The sequence below is a fragment of the Acromyrmex echinatior genome, chromosome 19, assembly GCF_024713525.1.
Source record: "Acromyrmex echinatior isolate Ae372 chromosome 19, ASM2471352v2, whole genome shotgun sequence".
NCBI lineage: Eukaryota > Metazoa > Arthropoda > Insecta > Hymenoptera > Formicidae > Acromyrmex > Acromyrmex echinatior.
The window spans coordinates 6,899,656-6,927,243 of NC_141870.1; the positions used below are offsets into that span (position 1 = coordinate 6,899,656).

At 36.9% G+C, this 27,588-nt stretch overlaps 2 protein-coding genes across 2 annotated transcripts; both read right to left on the reverse strand.

The window, feature by feature from the left end:
• Window positions 1-8,934: 8,934 nt before the first annotated feature.
• Window positions 8,935-12,452, reverse strand: LOC147906691 (uncharacterized). The gene has a single exon (XM_087415974.1). It carries the CDS (start codon window positions 12,125-12,127, stop codon window positions 10,736-10,738), a length of 1,392 nt encoding a protein of 463 aa, XP_087272100.1. The 5' UTR covers window positions 12,128-12,452; the 3' UTR covers window positions 8,935-10,735.
• Window positions 12,453-12,590: 138 nt separating this feature from the next.
• LOC147906692 (uncharacterized) lies at window positions 12,591-14,646 on the reverse strand. Its single transcript, XM_087415975.1, has one exon. The coding sequence runs from the start codon at window positions 14,505-14,507 to the stop codon at window positions 13,392-13,394; it is 1,116 nt and encodes a 371-aa protein (XP_087272101.1). The 5' UTR covers window positions 14,508-14,646; the 3' UTR covers window positions 12,591-13,391.
• Between the last annotated feature and the right edge of the window lie 12,942 nt (window positions 14,647-27,588).

The window sequence follows — 27,588 nt, forward strand, 5'->3', positions numbered from 1 at the left end:
GCTCGGAACTAGTTACACATTTCAAATCAATTTTTGAAATATTGCCTATTTTTTCTTTACAACCGCTCAACAGTCGACGGCTGAACCGCTGGATCGCGTGCGGACGTGCATCTCAGGAGCGTCACAGTATAAGAAATATGCTGCTATCATACCTTCTAACATGAAAATTAACATGACAACATTTTAACATGAAAATTATCATGAAAATATTTTCCTTCCTACATAATTGTTATTTTCTTATTAATAGTGATTGAACATCATATTAATAAGTAAATACATTTTATTGAATATTATGTATTTTTAAAATATTACTTTATTATTTTTATGATATATTCGGTTTTCTTTCAAAGAGCTACTGACTACGCTTATGTACCACAAAATATAATATCTTTTAATATAGAATACTGATAATATCAATTTAAGGCTAAAGAATAAGAGTCGATACAGAACGAGATGCGTAATTTTAAACTGAATGGCTTAACTCCAATAATTCCGCGATGTCTTCTTTATTCAACATGTGAATAAAGAAGGCATGTTGAAAAAAGAAGACATTACATATGACTAAGGAAAGTAAAAGATTGATAATTTGCTAGAAGGTAGTAGCATATTTCTTAGTGCAACGCTCCTGAGATACACATCCGCGCGCGATCCGGTACGGCTCAGCCATCGAGCATTGAGCGGCGGCGGCGGGGAGAAAGAAAGCGACGCTTTAAAAGTCGACCCAAAATTTAACATGTACTCCAATAACTATAGGAAGAATACTGAATCACTTCAATAGATAAATAAAAAATTATTTGTATATTGCATATAAAGGCACATATAAAGGCTTTTTGATTTTTTAATTATAAAATTATATTGACATCATTCTTATAATTATATTAATCATCACACTTTTGCGATTTGATTGATTATCAGAATTTTCATTCGGATGGTAGTTATAAAAAAAAGATTTCACCGAAAGTACTGATCGACATCAACGTAAGATTATTACAGAAACATGATTTCTTTTCGGATTTTTTCTAAAGGTAAACAGATCTTACATATATTTTTACATATAAAAATACTGATTTTCTATCTATTCGACGCATACTACGTCGAATTATTTTTTGCTACAATTGTCAGTTTAAAATTTTTAGAAATACATATATCTCAATAATTAAATAAAAATATATTTAGCCTGTAATATGTGTTTATTAACAATGTCACTTATTAAAAAAAAAAATTATGAAAAAAGAAAAAAGGAATTGATCATTTCTAACATTCAGATCTCGTATCATACGCGTGAGACCACGCCGAGGTCATGCAATCACTTCTATGAACATTGTATATAACGCTCATGGAAAATCATGGAAATATCAATATCTCGTTAAATTATTGTGTTTTGAAATTATTTTTGCTATTATACATAAATATAGGGAGGGATATAGGATTAGCATAATTTATTAAAACTTATACGTTGTCAATAATGTTCCTTCTCCTCTTAATTATACATGTTGAGCGGGAGAAATTTTCCAGAAAGCATTTTCGGTCGCTAGAAACAAGCGACTGTAGAGTGATGGGAGGAGAGGAGAGGAGAGGGGAGAGAGAGAGAGAGAGACTCTGAAGGACAGACTCGCTGTTTCGTTCGACGAGCCCAGCTCGGCATGCGGAGTCTCACCGATTACAATCGGAGTTTCTATCCTTTTTTGTTTTTTCTCTGTCTCATTCTGTCGTACTTCTGTTTCAATAATTCGTTCTGCAATTCAAGAATGTGATTCTATCGATTCTGACATCATCGTCGATGCAGCAAGGATGCACGATTCCTTCTCTAAACAACGATCCTGATATATATTCCTATATATACAAAAATATATTATTATGGCGTTTCCAGCTGATAATATATTGCTGGTTTATTTACAATGGTTCAATCCATTTCTGTAGTTGAATAGCGGTAATACCACTTCGTTTGCGCGCGACCGATAGGAAGAATGGCGCTTCTTACTAAGACTCGACATCCGAGTCGCGTCAAAAATGTGCTGTATACAATAATTTCAGACCTTGCATAACTAGCTGGCGATTTACAGAAAACCTCAAAGAACAATATTATGCGTACAGAAATAAGTTATGAATTTTACTATAAGAGCAAAGAGTATTCGAAAATTTCATTTATATGCTACATCTACTACGGGATTGTCGCTTGTCGTTTCGACATCCGAGTCGAATAAAAAATGTGCTGTATACAATAATTTCAGACCTTGGATAAGTAGCTGGCGATTTACAGAAAACCTCAAAGAACAATATTATGCGTTCAGAAATAAGTTATGAGTTTTAGTATAAGAGCAATGAGTATTCGAAAATTTCTTTTATATGCTATGTCTGCTACGAGATTGCCGCTTGTCGTTCCGACATTCGAGCAGAATAGAAGCTCAACCGAAACACACATCGCGTCCCGAACCTTGATATATGCATGTGTAAATAATTCAGTAAATAAAATTTAGACATGTGTTGTTTATATGTACACACACACACACACACACACACACACACACACACACAAACACATACGCGCGCGCGCGCGTGCGCGTGCATACATACCCACACGCGTGTGTATGCATGCTATTATATATGCATATATATATATATATGCATATATATATATATATATATATATGCATATATATATATATATACACACACACACACACATACATATACATATATATATATATGTGTATGTTATATATATATATGTTATATATATATATGTTTTATATATATGCATCAATAATTTACTGAATAAAATGTATGTAAAAGACAGAACAGTGTAATTAAAATAATTATCTTCATTTGTATTCATATGTAAATAATATGGTATGTTTCTTATTTAGGAAGAAATTATTTCAACAAAATTGAAATAACTAATATCATATTTATTTTATTATTTTTCTTCTCAAAAGAAAAAACTTTGACCAGGGCACGTTTATTGATATGGGTCTGAGTAGGTCGATAATTCAGATCACTTCTATGGTTCAGCGACGCACTTTTCATGACAGCGCCGCTGTCGGAATATCGCGGAACTAAAATACTGTTCAGTTTCATGACCACGTCATTTCACTCGTAATATACAAACGAAATTTTTGAATACGCTTTTCTCTTATACTAAAACTCCTACCGCGTTTCTAAAAGCTAGGATTATTCGTTTAGGTTTTCCACAATTCGCCAGCTACTTTTTATGAACGTGCAAGATCTGAAATTCTTATATGCAATACATATTGTGATGTATTGACTACAGAAGCCGATAACAAAACTGTAAGTCTTTAATTTTCTTTCGTTTTTCGTATTCAAATGTAGCTGGCGAATTGCGTTGTTGTCCCTTAAGGGGATGTTGGAGCGAAGGCTGAAGTTAATCAAGGTATCGATATTACAGGTTTTCATTTCCAATGTATAAGATGCTTACGCCCTCTGAGTTAATATAATCATGCAGAAAATTTGATCGATTAATTATCGATATATTTATTCTGTTTCCTATATTACCATTACTTAGCAGAGACGAAAACGTGTATTAGGGTTAGTTCCACAAATGTAAGATTTATTTTATTTTGGAAAATTTTCCAATTTTGGAATTGAGAAAAAATAAACCGTAATTGAAGTTAATCTTATATTTGTAGAATCGGGCCTCAAAAATACAATTGTATTATGTACACATGCAATGTAAACCGTGTTTCAATATATATATAGCATCAGTACTAAAAGTCTGTAATATACATAGAGTACAGATTTTTATTAGGTGTTGGAATTAATTCGTAGCGTTTCACAAGTGATGGGAAGTACTTTCATTAATGTATTTTTTAATGCTCATGTGAAATAAATAACATTCTTTCATTAAAAAACGCTGCGAATTAATTCCAACACCTAATAATTAATAGTTATATCGATATGAAGCCATAGTAGCACTTTTTTCTTACATCCAATGCCATTTTAGGTTACGATAATATATAATATTATCGATAAATGAATACGACATTGCACATACATAATGTAACCCTTTTTGCTCTAATAAAAAGAGATAGATACTTATAGTACTTACATTACTAAATTATATATCTAATATAGAAAATTGTATATTATACTATGATAATTCTAACATTGTTGTAACATATAAAAAAACATAGTGAATATAAATTATAATTATATTTTATATGTATTATAATGTACATATACACAATAATATACTCAAAATATAATTTTAATATCATTAATTCACTAACATGTTTATATGTCTTCACTAATATGTCAAAAATAGAATAATATTTTTTGTGTTATTGTACATATACATTATAATACACATAAAATGTGATTGTAATTCGTGTTCATGAATGTCTTTTTATATACAACGTTAGAATTAAATTTTATATATCATTATATACATTATATATTATAATATAAAATTTTAATATGCATAAAAATGGACATAGAGAATATCTGCATGAATATATATATATATATATATATGTATATATATATATAATTAAAAAATATTAAAAAGGCTCTATACTTATAACAAAAAGTATACAAGAAGTGCAAAGAGCCAATAACGTATAAAAGAATTTTAATTTAATTTAAATAAGCAAAATTAACACAAAACAATTATAATAAACAAACGTTTCAACTCCAATCGAGTCATTTTCAATGTAATCTTAAAATATATAAACATCGTTCTAAATTAAAAATTCGTACATAATCTTACAATATTCTTACAATTCCTTAACAAAAAATTTCTTCTTTCTGTGTATTACGCTGTGAGTCATTTTTATCAAGAATTAACAAAGTCATAAGAAAATTCTAGAAAAATAACCGTAAACAAAAAGAATTAATATTAATCACATAAAAATTAATAATATGATAATATATCTTAGTAAATTTGTTAAAAGTCCAATAATATAACGAGAAAAAAATGTAAAATGTGTCCATTTCGTGGTACAATAAAATAGTCTTTTTAATTTAATAGATTATTATAAGCAAATTCGCAAAGGTAACGAGCATCTGACTTAAACGATGTCAAAAAACGAAATGTCAAGCAGAAAAACATTATCGAGGACGGAAAACGGAAAAATAGGGGGAAAAGGAAAGAAGATGTTAGAAAGGAGAAGGAGAATGTATAATGTCAGAATACAAATCCGGCAAAGACTCCGTGTCATTTTGTCTATTAATCCCATGCTTCTGTTTTTAAATATGGACCATTTCAGATATCAACCTTTTATTGAAGGCTCTATATCTAATATTTCCACTTTATCCCATTTAAAGTTATGATTCTCCTCAATACGATGGTTGGAAATCACTGATGGAGATTTTGAACTTATATTGATATCAGAAACATGTTCATGCAATCTGGTCTTTAATTGTCTTTTAGTTTGGCCAACGTAACTGGCATCACAATTCTCACAAGATATTTTGTAAACCACATTTTGATTCTGAACGTGTTCCAAATCATCCTTTCCTCTCCTTATAAAACTTTTCAATGTGTTAGGAGTAGGAATAATAGGCGGGTTCTAACTCAGGTCCTCTGAGGGGAGCGCGGGGCGCGGGGATACTCATAGGCGCGGGGGAGTAGGCGCGGGGAGTACTGGTAGACGCGGGGAAGGGAGGGGAGGCGCTGGAAGTCCCAGCGCTATCGATGTTTACGTCCCGGTGCTATCGATGTTTACTGATGTGTCGCCATGTGCGATGTCACGTATTATTGGGACCGCCGCCACCCATCATCGCAGACGCTGCCACCACCGTCGCCACCCCCGCCGCAGGCACCAGTGCCACCACCACCGCCGCGTCGCCAAATTAAAAAAATAAAATGATAGCCGTCGTTTTTCTGTAAAACAAAAGCGTTACATTAGCATGTAACATATAAGAAGAGAAATTCACATATATAAATTTATGATACTTACAATTCCAGTCTTCTGGCTTCGGATCAGGCTCGTATGGTCGGAGACCAAATAATTCTGCTAGGAAGAAATCCCTTTCTTCCCACATGTCTATTTGATTCTCCCGGTCGCATTCTCTTTCGTTTCTTTTTATTCTCCAAGTGGCTATGTTAATGAAGCCTCTGATTTGAATAAAAGATGGAGATACAGGCTGAAAAAAAAATGAACAAAATGAATTTAAAAGGAAAAAAGAAAAAAATAGAAAATAAATCTATTTGTTATACTTACTGAGGGGATAATTTGCACCCCCACCTCGTCCCGTAATTGTAGCCGGACTTGCGGCTTGTTGTCGACCATAAGGTACTGAAAAGTAAAAAGATGCAAAATCACTAAAATGAAGCGCAAAAATCACTAAAATGTTTGATAAAAAAACAATTTACTCCTTCCATGGGATACTCGTATCTAATTCGAATTAGATCTCGCAAGTTGCTCATCGTTGAAAAATAATCTGAAACGACAAAAAAATTTTTTTTAAAAATTCACAATATTATCACTTAATAAATAATAAACATATTCTACTATTTAGCGTAAATAGTAGAATACTTTTACACTTTGGGGGAAAAAAAAAATCACTCACGTTATATATTATAACGTTAAAATCACTTTCACTCGCATGCAAATTCAGCAAAAGACTGATGCTGAAAATCGATCTTCGATGTGGTGTGGTATGGTCATGTACTATTGGGACCGCCGCTGCCGCAGACCCCGCATCCATCCTAAAGTGCTGTTGTGGTGTCATGTACTATTGGGACCGCAGCCTCCGCAGACCCTGCGTTTATCCCAAAAAAAATGTGTTTCAGACAGTCACTGCGGAGCAATATTATAACGCGAACAAGAAATATTAAAGAAAAAAAAGGAAGAAAAAAACCTATATAATAAAAAAATTCTTATCTTCTCCACACCCTCTCCCTCTCCATCCTCCTCCTCATCCTCCGCTGAATTCTTAGTCCTCTTCCTCTTCCTCTTCTTCTTCCTCCACCGTCTTCTCATCCTTCTCTTCTTCCTCCACCGCCTTTTCCTCCTCCTCTTCTTCCTCCTCTTATTCCTCCTCCTCTTCCTCCTCCTCCTCATCTTCCACTGAATTCTTATTCCTCTTCCTTTTCGTCCAAACCCTCATCGAAATTGTAGATGAGACAATTGAACACAATTCTATTAATGCTTACTCGCTTGAGATCGTCCGCCTCATCAGCAGCCTCGATAAGGCGATAGAACAGTCCTAATTCATCTACGCGTATTCGAGTGAGATCAATTATAATATTATCATGAATCTCCTCTAAGAAATAGGAGGAGACGCTCTCTTCTTCAGTTTCTCCTTCTTCCTCTTCCACTTCCTCTTCTTCCACTTCCTCTTCTTTCACTTCCTCTTCTTCTTCCATAGCCTCATTGAGATTGTCGAAGAGGTATTTGAGCGCAATTTTATTAACGCGCACATGCCTGAGATGGTCCACCTCATCGGCAATTTCAATGATCCGATGGAACAGTTCTAATTGATGTACGTGTAGTTGAGTGAGATCTATGATATCACTCTGACTCTCCTCTGAGAAAGAAGAGGAGGAGGAGGAGGAGGAAACGCTCCCCTCTTTAGTTTCTTCTTCCACTTCTTCTTTAGTTTCTTCTTCTACTTTCTCTTTCATTTCCTCTTCCTTCACAGCCTTATCGAGATTGTCGATGAGGTGTTTGAACGCAATTCTATTGATGCACACATGCCTGTGATCATCCATCTTGGCAATGAGGCGATTGAACACTCCTAATTGATCTATATTTAATTTAGTGAGATCAACTGTGACAGATAAAACATATTATTCTCAATATCATCTAAGAAAGAGGAGGAGGAGGAGGAGGAGGAGGAGGAGGAGGAGGCAGTTTCCTCAACTTTTTGTTGTTGTTTTTGCATGTTATAACTGCACAATAAAAAATTATCATTTCACTTAATCACAGAAAATGTGCAACAATATTCTATCATTAACACTAAAATAGTAGAATATTGTTGCACATTGGGGGGAAAAAAATATCACTCACGTCTTAACACGTCTTGCGCGCGGACAAAGCAGAACAAAGACTGACGTTGAGAATCGATCTTCGCCGTTGAGAAGCGAGCCTGCCTAGGATCTATAGGGGGTAGGAGGCAGTTGTATATAAAACACTTTAGATCATAAGTGCCATCACGAAAAGTTATCGCTATAGCGCGTCGAGATATAGGATGAATGGATGGATGGATGGATAGATGGATGGGAAATAAAGAAAGTACATATATATATTAGGTGTTGGAATTAATTCGTAGCGTTTTTTAATGAAAGAATGTTATTTATTTCACATGAGCATTAAAAAATACATTAATGAAAGTACTTCCCATCACTTGTAAAACGCTACGAATTAATTCCAACACCTAATATAATGATATGAACAAAAAAAGTTTTTATTCACATATTATTACATCATTCCTTTTTTTACGTATTAAAAACTAAAGCCAATAGCTCGCAATCGACGAGCTGATGTTTGTTAAAAATATCACTATCGCGTATAGCGTTTTTGGACGCGATGTTAGAGAATCGCGTATACTTGACATCAACCGTATCGACGAGTCGGGTTAATCGTTCGAACGTTACATCGATACATTCGTCAAACTCAAACATACGTCGTAGCGTCGTTTCGGTCATCATCATGCGTACGGACGAAGAATTGAGACTTACGAGCGTAGCATCGTTCAGCAAACGCTGACGGTTAACGGTCCAACACTTATAAAATTGTCCTTATATTCATTTCGCAGCATCTTGTAAACATTCTATCGCTGCTCGTAGAAACCTTTCCACGTTTCGAGAGACAGCAGCAGTTCATGTCCGCGATGATCTCCCAGGGCGATCTCCACGTAACTCGGTGGACCAACGTTGATTCCAATTTCCAAAAATTTATAGCCCGTAGTTGTCAGATCGTAACGTCTACCCAATAAACGCATCTTGCGATGCTCCATGCTGTGTATATATATACATAATGTTAAAAAAAAAAACGTTTCTTTTGCATATAGAATGTTAAAACTTACATGTTACTGCAGTTCTTCTTCGTTTCGTACGATGCGTTGCTGTCTTCAGCGTAGTACATTTTTCAACCGTTCGTACAAGCGAGTATCGCAAGACTAATTGTACCCGCGTAAATTGCGATATATATAAAACTTCTAGAATCGAAGAGGGGATAACTCTCCCCTCTGTTTCTAAGAATTGCGAACCTGTTGCAACACGTTTTATCGAGTCTTTCTACGTTTTTTTTTATTTTTTATTTTTTGTTCGCGAGTTTATCAATGCTTATACTTTATGATTTATATTTCGATGGCATCGATGACGTTGGTGATGAGCACGTTGGTGACTTTGATACCTTTTCTCCAGGATATTCCCAATATCTCGCTTTTTCCTTCGAAGGCGGTGGACTTGGCGGACTTGGCGACAATGGACAGTACCCCTTTCGCTCGATTGATTTTCGACGTATATATTCCTTTATTCGGTCCATGTCTTAACGCTCGTAACTGAAGCTTACGATTGAATAAAAAAAAAAGTCTAATATACTGCCTATATACATTGCATATATGTACTGTCAGATGTACTGTCTGATCGGACACGTCGCGACACGTTTTATCAAGTTTTATCTTTTTATGTATTTTTCTTTGTCACGAATTTATACATATACATACGTTTATACATACGTTTATACATACGTACATACGTTTATACATATGTTTGAAATCGGTAATTCGAAAAAAAGGTAAGAACTCCTTCGGTCGACCGACAGTAATTGTTATTGAACGCACGCACAAGGCGAGCTCGTGATTTCATCTCGAGCCTGACATTAAGCCTCGTCAAAGTCAGAGATTCGTCGTTCTTTAGTCTTTTCAAAACAATTCGGTACACGCAAACAGGCACCGGCAACGGACAATCGAAAGTTCTAGAACAATTCAATTCGCGCACGCGAGCGCCGCGCTCCGACGAATACGTCACGCGCTGTCACCAATCCCGCGTACGGATTTTCTGTCGCGCATGACTGTTACGTTGAACGTCGTTAGAAAAGAATCGCAAGCGCCAATCAATTTTGTACAACCAATGCCACGTGATAATTACGATTGTGGCAAAATTTAATTGGATTTCTCCCAAGAAGAAAGCCCGGACCGGAAGTAATAAATGCTTCGATCTCGCCGGTCCTCAGGGCAGATTGGGCAGATTGCTTAGATAGTCTACACCGCTTATACCGTTTACACCGCTTAGAGTTCTTAGACTTCTTAGAGTTCTTACTTCTAAAAGTTCTTCGAGTTCTTAAAATCACAGTCTCGCCACTATACCGCTTCGTAAAATCGCCGTGCTAACCGCTTAGTGAAATCGCGATAAAACGAATCTTTCCGAGAAAATCGCCGAGATTTTCCATCACCACAATTCCAAATACAATTTTGGAAAGGGTGACCGCATTTGATATTTTGTTAATCTAATATTTAATTAATTATATTTTTTGATTCTGTAACTGATTATATTAAAGAAAATTCTTTTGTTAAATTAAAAGAAACGCAGTTCTCTTTACTGTCGTGCATCATATCAACCTTGTGCCGTTCTCTCACTCGAATCCTTCCGCGCGGTGCATTCTCGCACATTTTTTGGTCCTTCGAGCCGGATTTGAACTAGTGAGAAAGACAGTAAGACAAACGCCGCATCACCTTAAAAATTTCACGTCAGCGCTCTCGCTCTGGTTCGCTCTCGCACATAATACATATAATAGCAACATATAATATACACAATACATATATTGTATTACAAAGGTATCCGCCAATGTCCCCATGGTAACGTCTCCGTCGAGTCCGGTACGACGTATCGTTTGTCGTCGTATGGACTCAGAGCGATTTTCGATTCGGATATCGTGTACACCTCGTGTAATTTAGATCGTATACACGATTGTCGGCGAGTCATTTCAATCTCTTCGTTCAAACATCGCGTGTAATCGTCGAACGTTATCGTTCGCGCTACGACGTTATTCTTTACACCTTTCGCCTTTTTAATGTCCTTCTTGCCATCTACTCTCACCGCGTATATCTTCGCTCTAAATCCAACAAATTCAGTCATTAATATACCGTTGTTTTCATCCTTCATCAGACCGAGTACTTTTTTGTTCGCGAGAGGCATATCGTACACGTTGTCTGCCGGATAATCGCTCGTGTCGAATCTAGCGATATCACGTTTCATAGTCTCGTAAACATTGTCGCATTCTATATAATAAATGAGACTATCCGTGTCGGTGTACATGATCTTGCATTTGTCGCGATACATCGGTGACATGTACTCGTGATGAAATTCATACAAACAGACTTTCGATATGTCAAGTATGCACATACCCACGTAAATCGGCTTGTTGAATTTTACCTCGAGTTTGCGCATTTCGACGGCAATCAAATTTTCCGCAAAGACGCTGCGGCTGTGAAAATTCGGTTTCGCGATCATTGCCTCCGCGCCGTACCGTCCGTCCCATTTTGTTATTAATTTGACATCAACGTGGTTGCGCACATTCTCCATAGTTTTGCCGAATACTGCGTTGTTCATTAGTTTATATAAATTTATTTCGAAATCGTTTTTCGCGGACGTTCTAAATTGTGTATTGAGTTTAATATAATCGTGAAACCATGGAGATTGCGCGAATTGTAGTACTCGATGGATTTTTGTTACGCGAAGACCGTGACGAGTACATTGCTGCAGATTGCGGTAATGGATGACGTAACGCTGCTTATCGTACAACATCGCTAGAAGTTTATCTTCGCGCTTGCCAGGCGGTTTATCGCGCGTTGGACAGAAAGGTAGGTCAGTATGTCGGTCGTGTAGATGCTGCGGATATTCGAGATCAACCTCGAGAATATAACCGGTAGGTGAATCCGGAGCGATCGCGCTCACGTCAAAGTTCGCAACGTCTTCGACCCACCGAAATTCGGTGTATGGTAAAGGTTGACACATCGCCCATCCGTACAGATTATTCACATCGTAGTACATCAAGTACGACGACGGTTTCGACGGATCGAACGAACACATGTACTTGTTATTAGCCTGCGCGTATCTGCCGGAGCATTGACTGAGGCCACCGCGTATACCGCGCTCGATGAACATGACCATATCAATGTCAGTGAGCAACTCGAATCTTATGCGTGTAAATTTCAGCATGGCGTCCCACGTGAAACCTGGCAATGTATAGTAATGCGCGGGATCGAGACAGTAACTCGCGATGCAGCTATTGCGGAAATTTTCGAAAATGTCTGCTAATAACAAGATATCAGTTTTCAAGTACAGATCACTGTACTCGCCGAGCGTTCGAATGGAGAATCGCTTCCAGATGTTCGCGGCGTGAGAGCGTAATCGCTCTCGAATACTGTATCGCCTGTCAACGAACTGAAAAATAATTCGTGCGGTGGTAAGCGCGTGTCCTGCAATTTTTCGACACAATCAATGTACTCGTACGGAAAGACACCTTTTCGTGTGAGTAATTCAAATTCTTCATCCGATAATGTTGGAAATTCGTACAATTTTTAATTTATCTTTATCGAGATACGACGCCAATTTATCAAGGCTTGCATTTAAAAATTTGAAAGAATCAATGAATCTTAATTTTATGCAATTTTTCTGAAAATTCTTTTCATTTGCGTCTTTGGTGCTATCGACATGTTTAGTGAATGAAATATATTTTTCTTTAGTTATCGGTAGTATATCTACACGTCCATCGTACGCGGCAACAATTTCCTTAATTATAAAATGTGCGTCGTAGCCCGATAAATTGTGAAAAACGATCGGAATATAAAATGAATTTTTATAATTTAAATTACAATTCGAATGCGCTGGACCATGATATCTACCGGTGAGATGACAATGATCGCGGATCCTCGTATCGTCCGGCGCGAATGGTTTCTCACAAATATGACAACGCGTCGCGCTACGGTACGCCTCCAAGTTCTTTCGATAACGTTTCCATGGGTACGTTGGCGGATATTTTTTACTCGATGCGCCAAATCGTTGAGTTGTCGCGCGAACCACGCTATACAGTCTTCATCGCGATGGAAGTGATAAGACGATAACGCGTCATCGTACGCACATCGCACGTAGTAGCCTATGCTAAACGCGTCATGCTGTTGATACGCGTACGATGATGCGTCTTCCTTGTCGGATTTCATCTTGCGTAAGACGCATTCCAGATCGGCGTAGACGATGAACGGCACTTGTTCTCGATTGTTATAGTTGCCGAATTCGAGCTACCTGTCGTCCTCGCTCGGCAGTCGGATAGCGGAGTCGTTCATCTTCTCGCAGTCCATTACGTGCGACTGCAATTTTTCGTTGGCACTGAAATAGTGCAAGCATCTGAAAAAAGAAAAAATTATAACTATTACCATTATTTTATTAGTAAGATGGAAAATTATAATAATTTTTTCATGTATACTTACCGATCGCAGAAAAATTTCCTGTTCTTTTTCCCACTAATCTGCGAGCTCACGAGACGGGATAGGTTTTTTATCCACGCAAAATGTCCAACACAGTTGCGTGGATCTTGCACGTACAACACGTTGACGTGTTTCTTCTTCTTTTCATTGGTGAGTCGCAGAGGAAGAATCTGTTTATTCTCGATGCCGTACACGTTGATCGACACCGCGTTTAACCGTTCAAATTTATAAATATCTTTTAAAGTCACTGGAAACTCAATGTTTGCGAGATTCAGTACTGTCGTATAATGCGGATACGACGATTCCCGATCCGTATTCTTTTCAACCGGATACAGCGCGGCGACCACCGACCACGCGAAGCACGCATTGCCCGTTGAACGCACACTGATCACCGCTCGTTTCGTCGCTATTTCTCGTGGCACTTTGATGTGACATCCCGCGTGCATTGGATTATGCTTATTCACATTCACTATCAAATTGAGGATTCGCGACAATGCCCATCCGCTGTCACGTTCCTGGAATTCTTCGAGCGATGCTAGGATAGGCTCGATGACACGCTGCTCGTACCACTCGCGCAAATCGGTGTATCGGTATATCTCGTTGTTCTTTGTAATTATGCTCTTATGAACACGTTTATCCTTCGTCGCGAACTCACCGTTGAACGCGGTGTTCACTTTTACGCTACCGTGTCTTTCTACAGCGTCTCGTACACGCTCGAACACTATTTCTCTCGCGTCTTCCAAAAACCGCCGCGGCTCAATGTGATTAGAGTTTATCACAGCACCTGTCGATATACGGCTTTCAAACGCGGCGTCGATCTCTCGCCAGACGAGAGATCTTTCGTCGCGACTCGCGTACTCGCCACTCGCGTACTCGCCACCAACGTGCACGAAACGTCGCTTCAATTCCAACTTTGCACCCGCGAGTCGCGCGATTCTCGTCACCGCAGATTGTCTGTATCCAATGGTGAGACGTGGACGCTTGACACGACAAAGTTCTTCGAGCTGCTCGATGCATTTGTCGCATCGTTGCAACCATGAGAAACACTCCACCAGAGTAGCGACTTGGCTGCACTGTTCCAACAGTTCGCGTTCTACTCGCTCGTAGTTTTCCATGTCTTTTTTTTTAATGTGTGCAAAGTGGACACATGCTGCATGAGAATATAATGTACAAAGATAGTCTGCAATTGGTGCACGACCAGCCGTCTAGCCTACCGAAAGATCCGGTCTCATGCACCCTGACGTAACGAAATGAATTTTTCTATGCGATCCATTTCATACTCGCTCATATCACTAGTCCACTATCGTCGGACAGTATTTCTTCGTCGGACGACTCTTGGTTCATTATATTCTCAAACGTGTTGCAACAGGTTCACAATTCTTAGAAAAAAAGAGGGGGGAGTTATCCCCTCTTCGATTCTAGAAGTTATATATATATATATATATATATCGCAATTTACGCGGGTGCAATTAGTCTTGCGATATTCGCTTGTACGAACGGTTGAAAAATGTACTACGCTGAAGACAGCAATGCATTGTACGAAACGAAGAAGAACTGCAGTAACATGTAAGTTTTAACATTCTATATGCAAAAGAAATGTTTTTTTTTAACATTATGTATATATATACACAGCATGGAGCATCGCAAGATGCGTTTATCCTCTGAGGGGAGCGCGGGGCGCGGGGGGTACTCGGTGGCGCGGGGAGTACTGGTAGGCGCGGGGAAGGGGCGCGGAAAGTCCCGGCGCTATCAGTGTTTACTGATATGATGATATCGCTATGTTGTGGTGTCACGTATTATTGGGACCACAGCGATACATATCATCATATCAGTAAACACTGATAGCGCCGGGACTTTCCGCGCCCCTTCCCCGCGCCTACCAGTACTCCCCGCTCCACCGAGTACCCCCCGCGCCCCACGCTCCCCTCAGAGGACCTGAGTTAGAACCCGCCTATTATTCCTACTGTTAGGAATAGTAAAAGCCAATTTACAATTAAACATATTAACAATAGGTATAAATCTTTCGGATATCGTATTAACATATGGAATCGTAAAAAACCTCTTCTCAGTGTCATCATTATTCTTATTCAAATTATTAAACTTATTAATGTGATATTTTATTCTATTATGAATAGTCGAAAACATAATGGATACCCAACATGGATATCCATTCTGTAAAAAAATCTTAATAGCGTCAATCAAATTATTTTGTTGGAATTTCGGATGACACAAATAAAAAAATCTTATCCACGACTCCATAAATCACACCTCTTTTATGACAAAGTGGATGGTGTGAATGAAAATTAAGAAATCTGCCGGAAAAGGTTGCTTTATGGTATACATCAAAAATGAGATTCCGTTCTTCGATAATCAACATCGTATCTAAAAAACTTATTTTTCCATCAAGGCCAATTTCCATGGTAAACTGCAATCTAGTATGTAACGAATTAAAAATATCCAAAATATCATAAACACTCTCAGAAGGAGCAGCTATTGTAAGATAATATCGAATTGCTTAATAAAATTACATCTAACAAGGTCATTAATGACATTACTGTACAAAATATAGAAAAGATTCACATTTCGGCTGAACTGTTTGGAGATGCGGCTCCTCTAGACGTTTTAAATAATAAATGGTTCCTTAATTTGAGCAATGTTGACATGCCTTTAGAGGTCCAATGTCTGCTTCAGTTGGGGGAAGGCTTTGGTCTTCCTATTAACAAACAGAATTTTGATAGAACATTGATAGAGTTTATTAAGATTATTGAGAATAATATTATTGGCCGTCGGAATAACATAATTAATTTTGTTAGAAACAATAGTGTTTCAATTATGGATAAGTTTCGGAATGATTTTCCTAGGACCAGCTCGAATGACAAGTTATTATTCGATTAGTTTAAGACAACGAAATTATTTGTAAAAGATCATCCTGAAATATTAATCTCAGCTGAGATGCAGAGAAGGCTCGAATACGTGCAAACTCGACGCTACGCAGTCTCGATACGACAGAATACGCACAATTATCAATTGCTATTATAAATTGTCGTTAATGGCTATAACACAGAGGACCGAATAAACATGCAAATCTTGTGCTACAGACGCTCGAGACGACACGATACGCGACAATACTATGGCACGGAACTTCGACGCAACATATGATCCGCGATAAAAAGAAACCGACAACGAGTGACGAGGCTGTGGCCTTGGCGGACGCATTAGAATTATCCCGACGACAAGGGCCGTTCCGGGAGGCGACACGCGTACTCGAATCCCGCGAAACTCTGATGCACGGTAATGCCACGTGCACTCGCTATTATACGCCCGATAGAAATCCGATAAAGCTACGCCTCTCGGACACGGAAACCGGCGACTTTACAGGGGTGACGCTTGTCACCCCTTGTGATTCCCTCGCAGGTGCTCGTCCTAGTCGACTTTGGAAGGTTCTCGATTCGCCGACGTCCTGCGTCCTCTCGCGTGCTCTCGCCAAGCGGGCCACAGCTCAAGTGTCGGGCGCTAATCCTCCTGGGCGCACGCAGGGCTCGTTATCCCCGCATCATGCCCGTCGCATGTCCTGGCGCGCGAAATTCGAGAGATCGCGGGAGTCTTTTTCAGGCCGCCTCGTGGCCTCGAAGTGCCTATCCGGGGCTCTCGCCATCCTTGGGTAGAGTGGCCTTCCCCGTCATGCCGTACCAACTCTCGATCCGCTTTGCGATAAGAAATGCCTTGCGATAATCAAAAGGGCGTAACAATGAAGGAAGGATATCACCTGCGTGCAACCCAAGGTCAGGTATCGTGCGCCTCCGGCGGGTCTGTCAGCAGCGGTCGTCTCTTGACTCCTAATCCTGGTCGTTCTTCCTCCTCTTCTCTCCGGTGAAGTGGTGTCATTCTGCCAAGGTCGCGGGAGTCGCCGGCCTCTGTAACCCTCGATACGGGAATACACAGAAACAGGAAAACGAAAACGGCAGCGCGGAACGCGTAAGATACGCAAACGACGTCGCGGGAAAAAAGCGCAGGTGCGTCCGTCCCCAAAATGTGAGAGGACTTAGAACGCTATACTACATTGTTCGGTCCGGCCATGCGGCCCTTGTGACGGACGGAAAACGTCACGTCACAGTGAATAAAGAAGGCATGTTGAATAAAGAAGATATCACAAAAGACTAAGGAAAGTAAAAGATTGATAATTTGCTGGAAGGTCGCAGCATATTTCTTAGTGCAACGCTCCTGAGATACACATCCGCGCGCGATCCGATGCGGTTCAGCCGTCAAGCATTGAGCGGCGGCGGAGGAAAAGAAGGCGACGCTTCAAAAGTCGAGCCAAAATTTAACATGTACTCCAATAACTATAGGAAAAATACCGAATCACTTCAATAGATAAATAAAAAATTATTTGTATATTGTATATAAAGGCAAATATAAAGGCTTTTTGATTTGTTAATTATAAAATTATATTGACATCATCCTTATAATTATATTAATCATCGCACTTTTGAGATTTGATTCATTATCAGAATTTTCATACATTCGGATGATAGTTGTAAAAAAACATTTTACAGAAAATACTGATCGACATCAAACATTATTACAGAAACATGATTTCTTTTTGGATTTTTTTTCTAAAGGTAAACAGATCTCATTTACATATAAAAATACTGATTTTCTATTTATTCGACGCATACTAAGTCGAGTTATTTTTCGCTACAATTGTCGATTTAAAACTTTTAGAAATACATATAATTTCAATAATTAAATAAAAATATATTTAGCCTGTAATATGCGTTTATTAACAATGTCACTTATTTAAAAAAAAAAAGATTACGGAAAAAGAAAAAAGAAATCGATCGTGGGATCTCTAACATTCAGACTTTACGCGCAAGACCACGCCGAGGTCTTGCAAATTACTTCTATGAACGTGATATATAACGCTCATGGAAAATCATGGAAATATCAATATCTCGTAAATTATCATTTTGAAGTTATTTTTGCTATTATACATAAATTGGAGGGATATAGGATTAGTATAATTTATTAATATATATTATCTATATATTAATATCTTATATATTATCTATAATGTTCCTCTTAATTATATACGTTGAACTGCCGAAATTTCTTAGAAAGCATTTTCAGTCGCTAAAAACAAATGACCAGAGAGAGAGAGAGAGGGGGGGAAGGAGGGAGGGAGAGGGAGGGAGGGATGAAGACAGACTCTGAAGTATAGATTTAAAGGATAGACTGTTTCGTTCGATGAGTCCAAGTCGGCGTGCGAAGCCTCACCAATTACAATCAGAGTTTCTATCCCTTTTTGTTTTTTTCTCTGTCTCACTCTGTCATATTTCGGTTTCAATAATTCGTTCTGCAATTAAAGAATATGATTTCTATCAATTCTGGTTTGGCATCATCACCGATGCAGCAAGGATGTATGATTCCTTTTCTAAACAACGATCCTGAGATATATTTCTATACATACAAAAATATATTATAGCATTTCCAGCCGCTAATATATTGTTGGTTTATACAATGATTCCATCCATTTCTGTAGTTAAATAGCGGTTACTTCGCTTGCGCTCGATAAGAGGAATGGCGCTTCTTACTAAATCGACATTTCGACATCCAAGTCGAATCAAAAATGTGCTGTATACAATAATTTCAGATCTTGTTTAAAATAAATAGTTGACGAATTGCAGAAAACCTGAAAAACAGTCCTATGCTTTTAGAAACGAGGTAGGGATTTTAGTATAAGAGAAAAGAGTATCCGAAAATTTCATTTGTATATGAGTGAAATTGACGTGAAGCCATGAAACCGAGCAGTATTTTAGTTCCGCGATATTTCAACAGCGGCGCTAAAAAGTGTGTCGCTGAATCATAGAAATGATCTGAATTATCGACCTACTCAGGCCCATATCAATAAACGTTCTTACGTGTCCTGGTCAAAGTTTTTTCTTTTGAGAGGAAAAATAATAATAAAATAAATATGATATTAATTATTTCAATTTTGTTGAAATAATTTCTTCAGTTACTTTTTATGAATGTGCAAGATCTGAAACTCTTATTATGCAGCACATATTGTGACATGTTGACTACAGAAGCCGATAACAAAACTGTAAGTCTTCAATTTTTCTTTTGTTTTTCGTATTTAAATATAGCTGGTAAATTGCGTTGTTGTTGATACTTTAATTGTGGAGAAGGATTTTTCAATCCATAAACAATTAAGAGAAAAAAGTTTTTAATAATTAATGGTAAAACAGGACACTCTAGCATCCCCTTAAACACATGAAACGTGAAATCAAAATGGATTCCATTACAATAAATTGCACTGTCAGTATTGTGACAATATTTTTAACGCTAATGAAAATGACAGTAGTGAATCATTCAGTAACAGTTCTGATGATAATTATAGATGAAGAATACGGGGACAGTTTAAGCACCAATCAATTATATTATCATTCAACCATAACTTATAAATTTTATATTCTATTTTAATTGTGGGTGAAACATGTGGAAAAACAGTTATATAAGGAAAAAATATCAGATTTTGTTATTCATGGATGAGAGTTATTCATGGATGCACGAGGCGCATATTCAAAAAACATTTTCTGTGAGTGTAAATATTTCCATACATATTTTTTGTTCAACTCGATTGATCGTTTTAAAATACCCTTATAATAATCTATAAATACCTATAATATACCTAATAAATAATCTGTATAATCCTTATTTTATATATTCAATTTTTATTTATTTATTCAAAGCAATGTCAAAAAATTACAGCAACTTTATGTTTTGCAGAATGTATTCGGAAACATTTGAAGTGGTGTTACCAGGGGCGGCGGAGTAAATTTTTTGTATGTGTGGAGTGGATCCGAGTTCCAGGGGGCGCGTGTGAAGGCGTCTAAAAAAAAAGGGTCGAAGGAAGGAATCCTACTCCGAGAGGATTGGAAATATTTATAGATTTACACTTACAATATACAAAAACAAACAAAAAATAAATAAAGTATACAAATATTTATTTTGCTATTCTTTATTTCTTTATTGCGAATGTAGCTCGTCGAATGTTATTTTTATTTATAATGTCATTTATAAGCTCATCTGAGTCTATCTCTTCAATTTCTTCTTTAAAATGAATTATGTTTAAATTTGAGATTTTGGAGCATTGTAGAACGTAAATAATTTTTCATAAAATATATATCAATTGCTCATAAAAATATATCAAAAATTTAGGTTAGCTGTAGCTCGACATGTGTAGAAATTCCACATATGTCAAATTCACATGTGTGGAGTCCTCCACCATTCCACATACAGATCGTCGTCCCTGTGTGTTACAATTAATCAGGTCAAGATTAAAAGCTATAAATGCATTGCCTGGAAGGGAACCAGTCTCTGCCGAAAAGCTACTCCTTATAGCAATTTGGTCTACTGTTGGCTTATAGGTATCTCATTAATATTAAAAAATATTAAAAAGTATTAAAACATAAAAAAGAAAATAAATCAGTAATTAAAAGTTAAGATCATTAATGTTTGAACATATAGGAGAGAAAAAATAAGATATTGAAAAATTATTTCATACTGTAACATAACTTATTGTATTTATATTATTGTTTTTTGGTCTGTATCAATTCGGAATTGGAAAAGCAACTGCATTCAGAGCATTAAGACGAATAATGTATGCTCTACATTGTATTGCTCCTCAGTTTATTCACCCAAAGGTGCAGTTGCTACAAAAGTAATGAGGGAATTCGAGCAAGTTTATGGTTTTCCAAATGTGATAGATGCTATTGATGACACTCACATTAAGATTCGTGCTCCAAAAGAAGATCCAAATTTATATATAGAAAAAGTTTTCATTCAATGAATATACAAATTGTTTATGAGTCGCGTGGATTATCCGTTGCCGGGTATATAAGATCTGTGCACGATGCAAGAGTTTTTTTGGAACTCACCAGTGACAGACTTTCTTCAATTACCTTAAACCTATTTTCCTGACAATTCTTATATTATTGGAGATGCTATATGGTATCCATCCTCATGTTATGGTACCTTTTGAGAGATAATGGTCATCTGATAAATGAGCAAAAAAATTTTAACTATTGTTTCATACACAAATAGAAATTGATAGGCAATAGTTCGTTTTAGAATTCTCTTAGACTGTTTATCATTAATAGATATTTTAAAAATTCCAGAATTTTTTGTGGTCTGTCGCATGGCCTATATTGCACAATATTTTTATTAAAATGATATAATAGAATTGATAGGTTTATATAGAAATGAAGAAGAAGCAAGTACCATTTTACATGATAACGCAGTTGAATTAGGAAATGCTAAAAGAATTATAATTATGAATGCTTTACTAAAGAAAATGTAATATTAATATTAGTGTATGTAATTCTAAATAACATATATTGTAACCATACTCACGAGCGACGGCACAACGCGTGCTCTTAGCTCCTTTTTTACGTAAAAATACTCTTTTACTCGACTGCATAATATCTCGACAGCTAGGCGGATTTTCGGCCAGTCTCTTAGTTTGTCACTGAATAAGTTAGCATGCAAGAGAGCGTGCCACTCTTTCAAAAATCATTTTACTTTCACTAACACACACACATTTTACTTTACTAAATTCGTGACGACAGGGGTGGGTCAAAGATGGGAAGATTGTCGAGAGAGATAGGTTACAAATATCACACACGAAATAATAAAGAAATAAAGATAATTATATTTGACTCGGTTACATGCAATTTTCTATGCAATTCTGTATCAGATAGTGAATCTACATATTCTTCGTTGTTTTTTTTATCAGACAGTGAATCTACACTTGATTCACTCATTTCATTAATATCTTGAGACAAATATTATTTGTATCACAGACATTTGTGAAACTACTGTTATAACTATTTTCTGCTTTCATCGTATCAAATGTTATATTTAATGTTGAATGTAGTTTGAAATGTTTATCATAATTAATTATTTGGTTTTTTCGCTTTTTTGATAAATATTGTCATTCCTTTGGCGTGATGGTGTAATGAGCCTTTAACATGATTTTTTAAAATATATTAAATATAATATATTAGGTGTAGTAAAAAGAAATTCATTATTTTTCCAATAGATGGCTTTATTAATGTGCATTTCGTTTACGCGTGATACAGATTATTAAAGCCATCTATTGGAAAAATAATGAATTTCTTTTTACTACACCTAATATATAACATATATTCATATAGTATATTAAGAACATATATTATTGGGTGTTGGAATTAATTCGTAGCGTTTTTTAATGAAAGAATGTTATTTATTTCACATGAGCATTAAAAAATACATTAATGAAAGTACTTCCCAACACTTGTAAAACGCTACGAATTAATTCCAACACCTAATATATATTATACAAATATATATCTATATATGCATATTACATATATATTATAAATTGCACTAATATATTTTACTTATTTCAACATACCTATTACAATGCTTTTTTTTAGCCAATGACTTGTCTTCAAATATTTAAATAGAAAGATATCTATTACACTGTACTTAATATATAAATAATCTTCCTGTCCGTGACAAGTTGCTGTAATATAATAAAAACAATAATTATTTGTTATCTTTTGCTTATATATGTCAAATATAAATTTAAGTAAATTTTAAGATTAAACTATGCAAACAAGTTCAAACAAAGACTTTAAGGTTATGTTGTATTGAAATCTTATTAAATCGTGCTAATATCTACAAATCTGTAGAAAAATCATTGGTAGATAATAATATGATTTTTTGTAAGTACTACTTCATATTCTGAATATATCTTTATAACAATCAAGTATGTCCAATATTATGCAATAACAATTATAGAAGTATTTGACGAATGATATTTGTTTAATATGTTAACATTATTTCTTAAATAAGAAGGATATCTTAGATTCAAATGATGTTAATTTGTTTCGGCTATTATACTTCATCTATGACATCGCTATGTTTCGATGGGTTAAGTCTATTGCATAAATCATACATCGCATGAGTAGGAGCGGGGGTACTCGTAGGCGCGGAGGCAGTAGTAGGTGTGGGGAAGGGAGAGGATAGCGGTCCCCAGTGTCAGCGCTATCGGTATTTACGTAAACATCAGTACCAATGATAGGAAGTAAAGAAAGTACATATATATAATGATATGAACGAAAAATATTTTATTCACACATTGTTATATCGTTTTTCTTTTTCATACTATTAAAAACTAAAGCCAATAACTCGCAATCGACAAACTGATGCTTGTTAAAGATATCACTATCGCATATAACGTCTTCGGACGCGATGGAGAATCGCGTACTTGACTTCGACCGTATCGATGAATTGGACTAATCGTTCGAACGTTACTTCGATACATCCGTCAAACGCAAATATACGGCGTAGCGGTCATCGTAATGCATACGAGCGAAGAATCGAGACGTATGAGCGTAGCATCATTCAATGTGCAAACTCTGATGGTTAGCGATCCAATGGTTATAAAATTATCCTTGTATTCGTTTTGGAGCAAATATTCCATCGTAGAGGCCCTTTTTCGTTTCGAAAGACAGCGACAGTTCGTGTCTGCGATAATCTCCCAGAGCGATCTCCACATAGCTCAGAGGACAACGTTGATTCCAATTTCCAAATACTTGTAGCCCGTAGCCGTTAGATCGTTGATGATGAACACGACTTTGATATTTTTCCCCAGAACATTCCCAATATCTCGCTTTTTCCTACGATGACGGTAGACTTGGCGGACTTGGCAACAAGGGACCACCTCTTTAGTTCGATTGATTTTCAACGTATATATTCTTTTACTTGGTCTTAATGTTCGTAACTGAAGCTTACGATTGAATGAAAAAAGCTTTATACATTATCTGTATACATTGCATATATGTACTGTCAGATCAGACATGTCGCGACGCGTTTAACAGAAGTATCGATATTTCGGATACATACATACATATATACATACATACATACATACATGTTTATACCTATATACATACATTTATACATACATACATATACGTTCATACTTTTATACATTCACTTTTATACAAACATACGAATACATGTATTATAAAGGAAGGAAAAAAGAAATACATAATAAATACATTAACATATTTTTATTTAAAAAAATTCTTTTGCAACCACCAGATATACCGGGTGTCTCAGAGCACCCGTACCACCCTTTTAAAAGGTAGGGATGTGTTTGTACAAAAAAATGGTTCAGACAAAATTTGCAGAATTTCGGGAGATCTATCCGATGGTGACCTTGAATTTGACCTTGAGGTCGACCTTGGGCATAACTAAAGGTCAAAGTTTTACAAATGTAAACCCTTATTCATGACATCACAAATGAAAATAGCGGAAAATTTTACGTCCGAATACGTTATCAAGCCTAGTTCAAAATTACCCTTAGAGGTCATGTGGAGGTCAAGTTACTTTTAGAGCACCCGTACCAACCTTCTAAAAGATATGGATGTGTTTGTACAAAAAAATGGTTCAAACAATACTAGGTATTTATTATAGCTATGATGCATCCATCTGCTGGTGAATTTGAATTCTACCTTTAGATTCATTTGTAGTCGTGTACATCGATTTTTAAAGATTCCTAATTATCAAGATCTTGAACAGTCGATGCCGCCTGTGTCAGCATTACCCAAGATGTACCACGTGGAGGTCACAAGGTCGGACTTACACCTCGTCGGGGTGCTTTTTTAAGGTGGTTCCCCTTGCCGTCACCTTTGTTCGTACGCATGTGTTCAGTCTAGATTTTCGAAGTGTCCTCCACGTGCATGTATGCATGCTGTTATTCTTCGTTGAAAATCATCCATCACCCGACGAATTTCGACAAGATCTAGAGACTGAATGGCTTCTCGAATTCTGTTCTTCATGTCTTCTGAAGTCGTAGGTCGTTCGCGGTATACGAGGTCTTTTATTCTTCCCCACAAATAAAAATCCAAAATTGTAAGATCCGGTGATCGTGGTGGCCAGTTATGTGGACCATATTTACCTATCCATTGGCCGCGAAATATACGGTTCAGTTGTTGACGAGCAATGACAGACGTGTGGGCTGGACATCCATCCTGTTGAAACCACATATTTAGACGTAGTGGAAGTGGAATATCTTCAAGTAAACGTGGGAGTTCGTTTTCGAGTAAATCGACTAAACTGAATTAAACTACACTAAACTAAACTAAACTGAACTGAACTGAACTCAACTAAACTGAACTGAACTAAACTTACTTGTTTGTTTTGCTTTTCTCCCATTGCTCGCTTAAGAGTTTTATAAACTGTCGGTTTTTTTTTTAGGTGCGTTTTATACTTAGGTAGGTAGGTACTTAGGTACTTCAATATTCGGGGATTATTATTCATTTATAGGTAGATATGTCTTACTCAAGCGAAGAAGCTGCGTTAATGTTGTCGGTTTTGAATAGGGCTGGAAGTTTTCGCGAAGCTGAAAGAATGTGGCGAAATGAATATCCCGATCGTACACCGCATTCGCGCAATGTTTTCAGTCGTTTGCAACGGCGGATAATTCAAAAAGATATCGTCCAATCGGATTATAATAAAGGAATGCAAATTCATCGTCCGCTTCGTGCAGTACGGGCACCTGATATAATTGCTTCTGCTCTTGTAAATCCTACCGATTCTTTAAGAAGACGAGAAAGAGATAGTGGAATAAGTAGAAGCACTATCAGTAGAATTTTGCGAGAAAATTCATTTCATCCATATCGAATGTCACTTCACCAGGCCATGACATTGGACGATCATAGACAAAGACTGATATTCTGTAATTGGATTACTCAACAATTACCTACTTTCCATAGAAGTATCTTGTTTTCTGATGAGTGCACCTTCAAAAGTGACGGCGAAGTGAACACACATAATCTCCGTTATTGGGCGCAAGAGAATTCTCGATACCACATTGGTATCGAGAAATCGATCATCAACGTATCTGGAAAGTCAATGTTTGGTGCGGAATTGTTGATACGCATATCGTCGGACCATTTTTCTTTGAAGAAAATCTAAACCGTTTTCTGTATGTCGATTTACTCGAAAACGAACTCCCACGTTTACTTGAAGATATTCCACTTCAACTACGTCTAAATATGTGATTTCAACAGGATGGATGTCCAGCCCACACGTCTGTCATTGCTCGTCAACAACTGAACCGCATATTTCGCGGCCAATAGATAGGTAAATATGGTCCACATAACTGGCCACCACGATCACCGGATCTTACAATTTTGGATTTTTATTTGTGGGGAAGAATAAAAGACCTCGTATACCGCGAACGACCTACGACTTCAGAAGACATGAAGAACAGAATTCGAGAAGCCATTCAGTCTCTAGATCTTGTCGAAATTCGTCGGGTGATGGATGATTTTCAACGAAGAATAACAGCATGCATACATGCACGTGGAGGACACTTCGAAAATCTAGACTGAACACATGCGTACGAACAAAGGTGACGGCAAGGGGGAACCACCTTAAAAAAGCACCCCGACGAGGTGTAAGTCCGACCTTGTGACCTCCACGTGATACATCTTGGGTAACGCTGACACAGCATCGACTGTTCAAGATTTTGATAATTAGGAATCTTTAAAAATCGATGTACACGACTACAAATGAATCTAAAGGTAGAATTCAAATTCACCAGCAGATGGATGCATCATAGCTATAATAAATACCTAGTATTGTTTGAACTATTTTTTGTACAAACACATCCATATCTTTTAGAAGGTTGGTACGGGTGCTCTAAAAGTAATTTGACCTCCACATGACCTCTAAGAGTAATTTTGACCTAGGCTTGATAACGTATTCGGACGTAAAATTTTCCGCTATTTTCATTTGTGATGTCATGAATAAGGGTTTACATTTGTAAAACGGTACTTTGACCTTGAGTTATGCCCAAGGTCGACCTCAAGGTCAAATTCAAGGTCACCATCGGATAGATCTCCCGAAATCCTGTAAATTTTGTCTGAACCATTTTTTTGTACAAACACATCCCTACCTTTTAAAAGGGTGGTACGGGTGCTCTGAGACACCCAGTATATTTTCAATACATTTTGTAACGTGCAATTCTTAATATGTTGTCCACATCGCATAGTATTAGCAACATCTAGATTAGTTAAAGATTCCATGTCTTCGTACATGCATCCAAGATCTTGACGTACATTCGGTCTCGCTCATCGT

Bases quoted from the DNA above. Each gene is read 5' to 3' on its own strand.
- LOC147906691 (XM_087415974.1), bottom strand. From the start codon at position 12,127: ATGCTGAAATTTACACGCATAAGATTCGAGTTGCTCACTGACATTGAT.
- LOC147906692 (XM_087415975.1), bottom strand. From the start codon at position 14,507: ATGGAAAACTACGAGCGAGTAGAACGCGAACTGTTGGAACAGTGCAGC.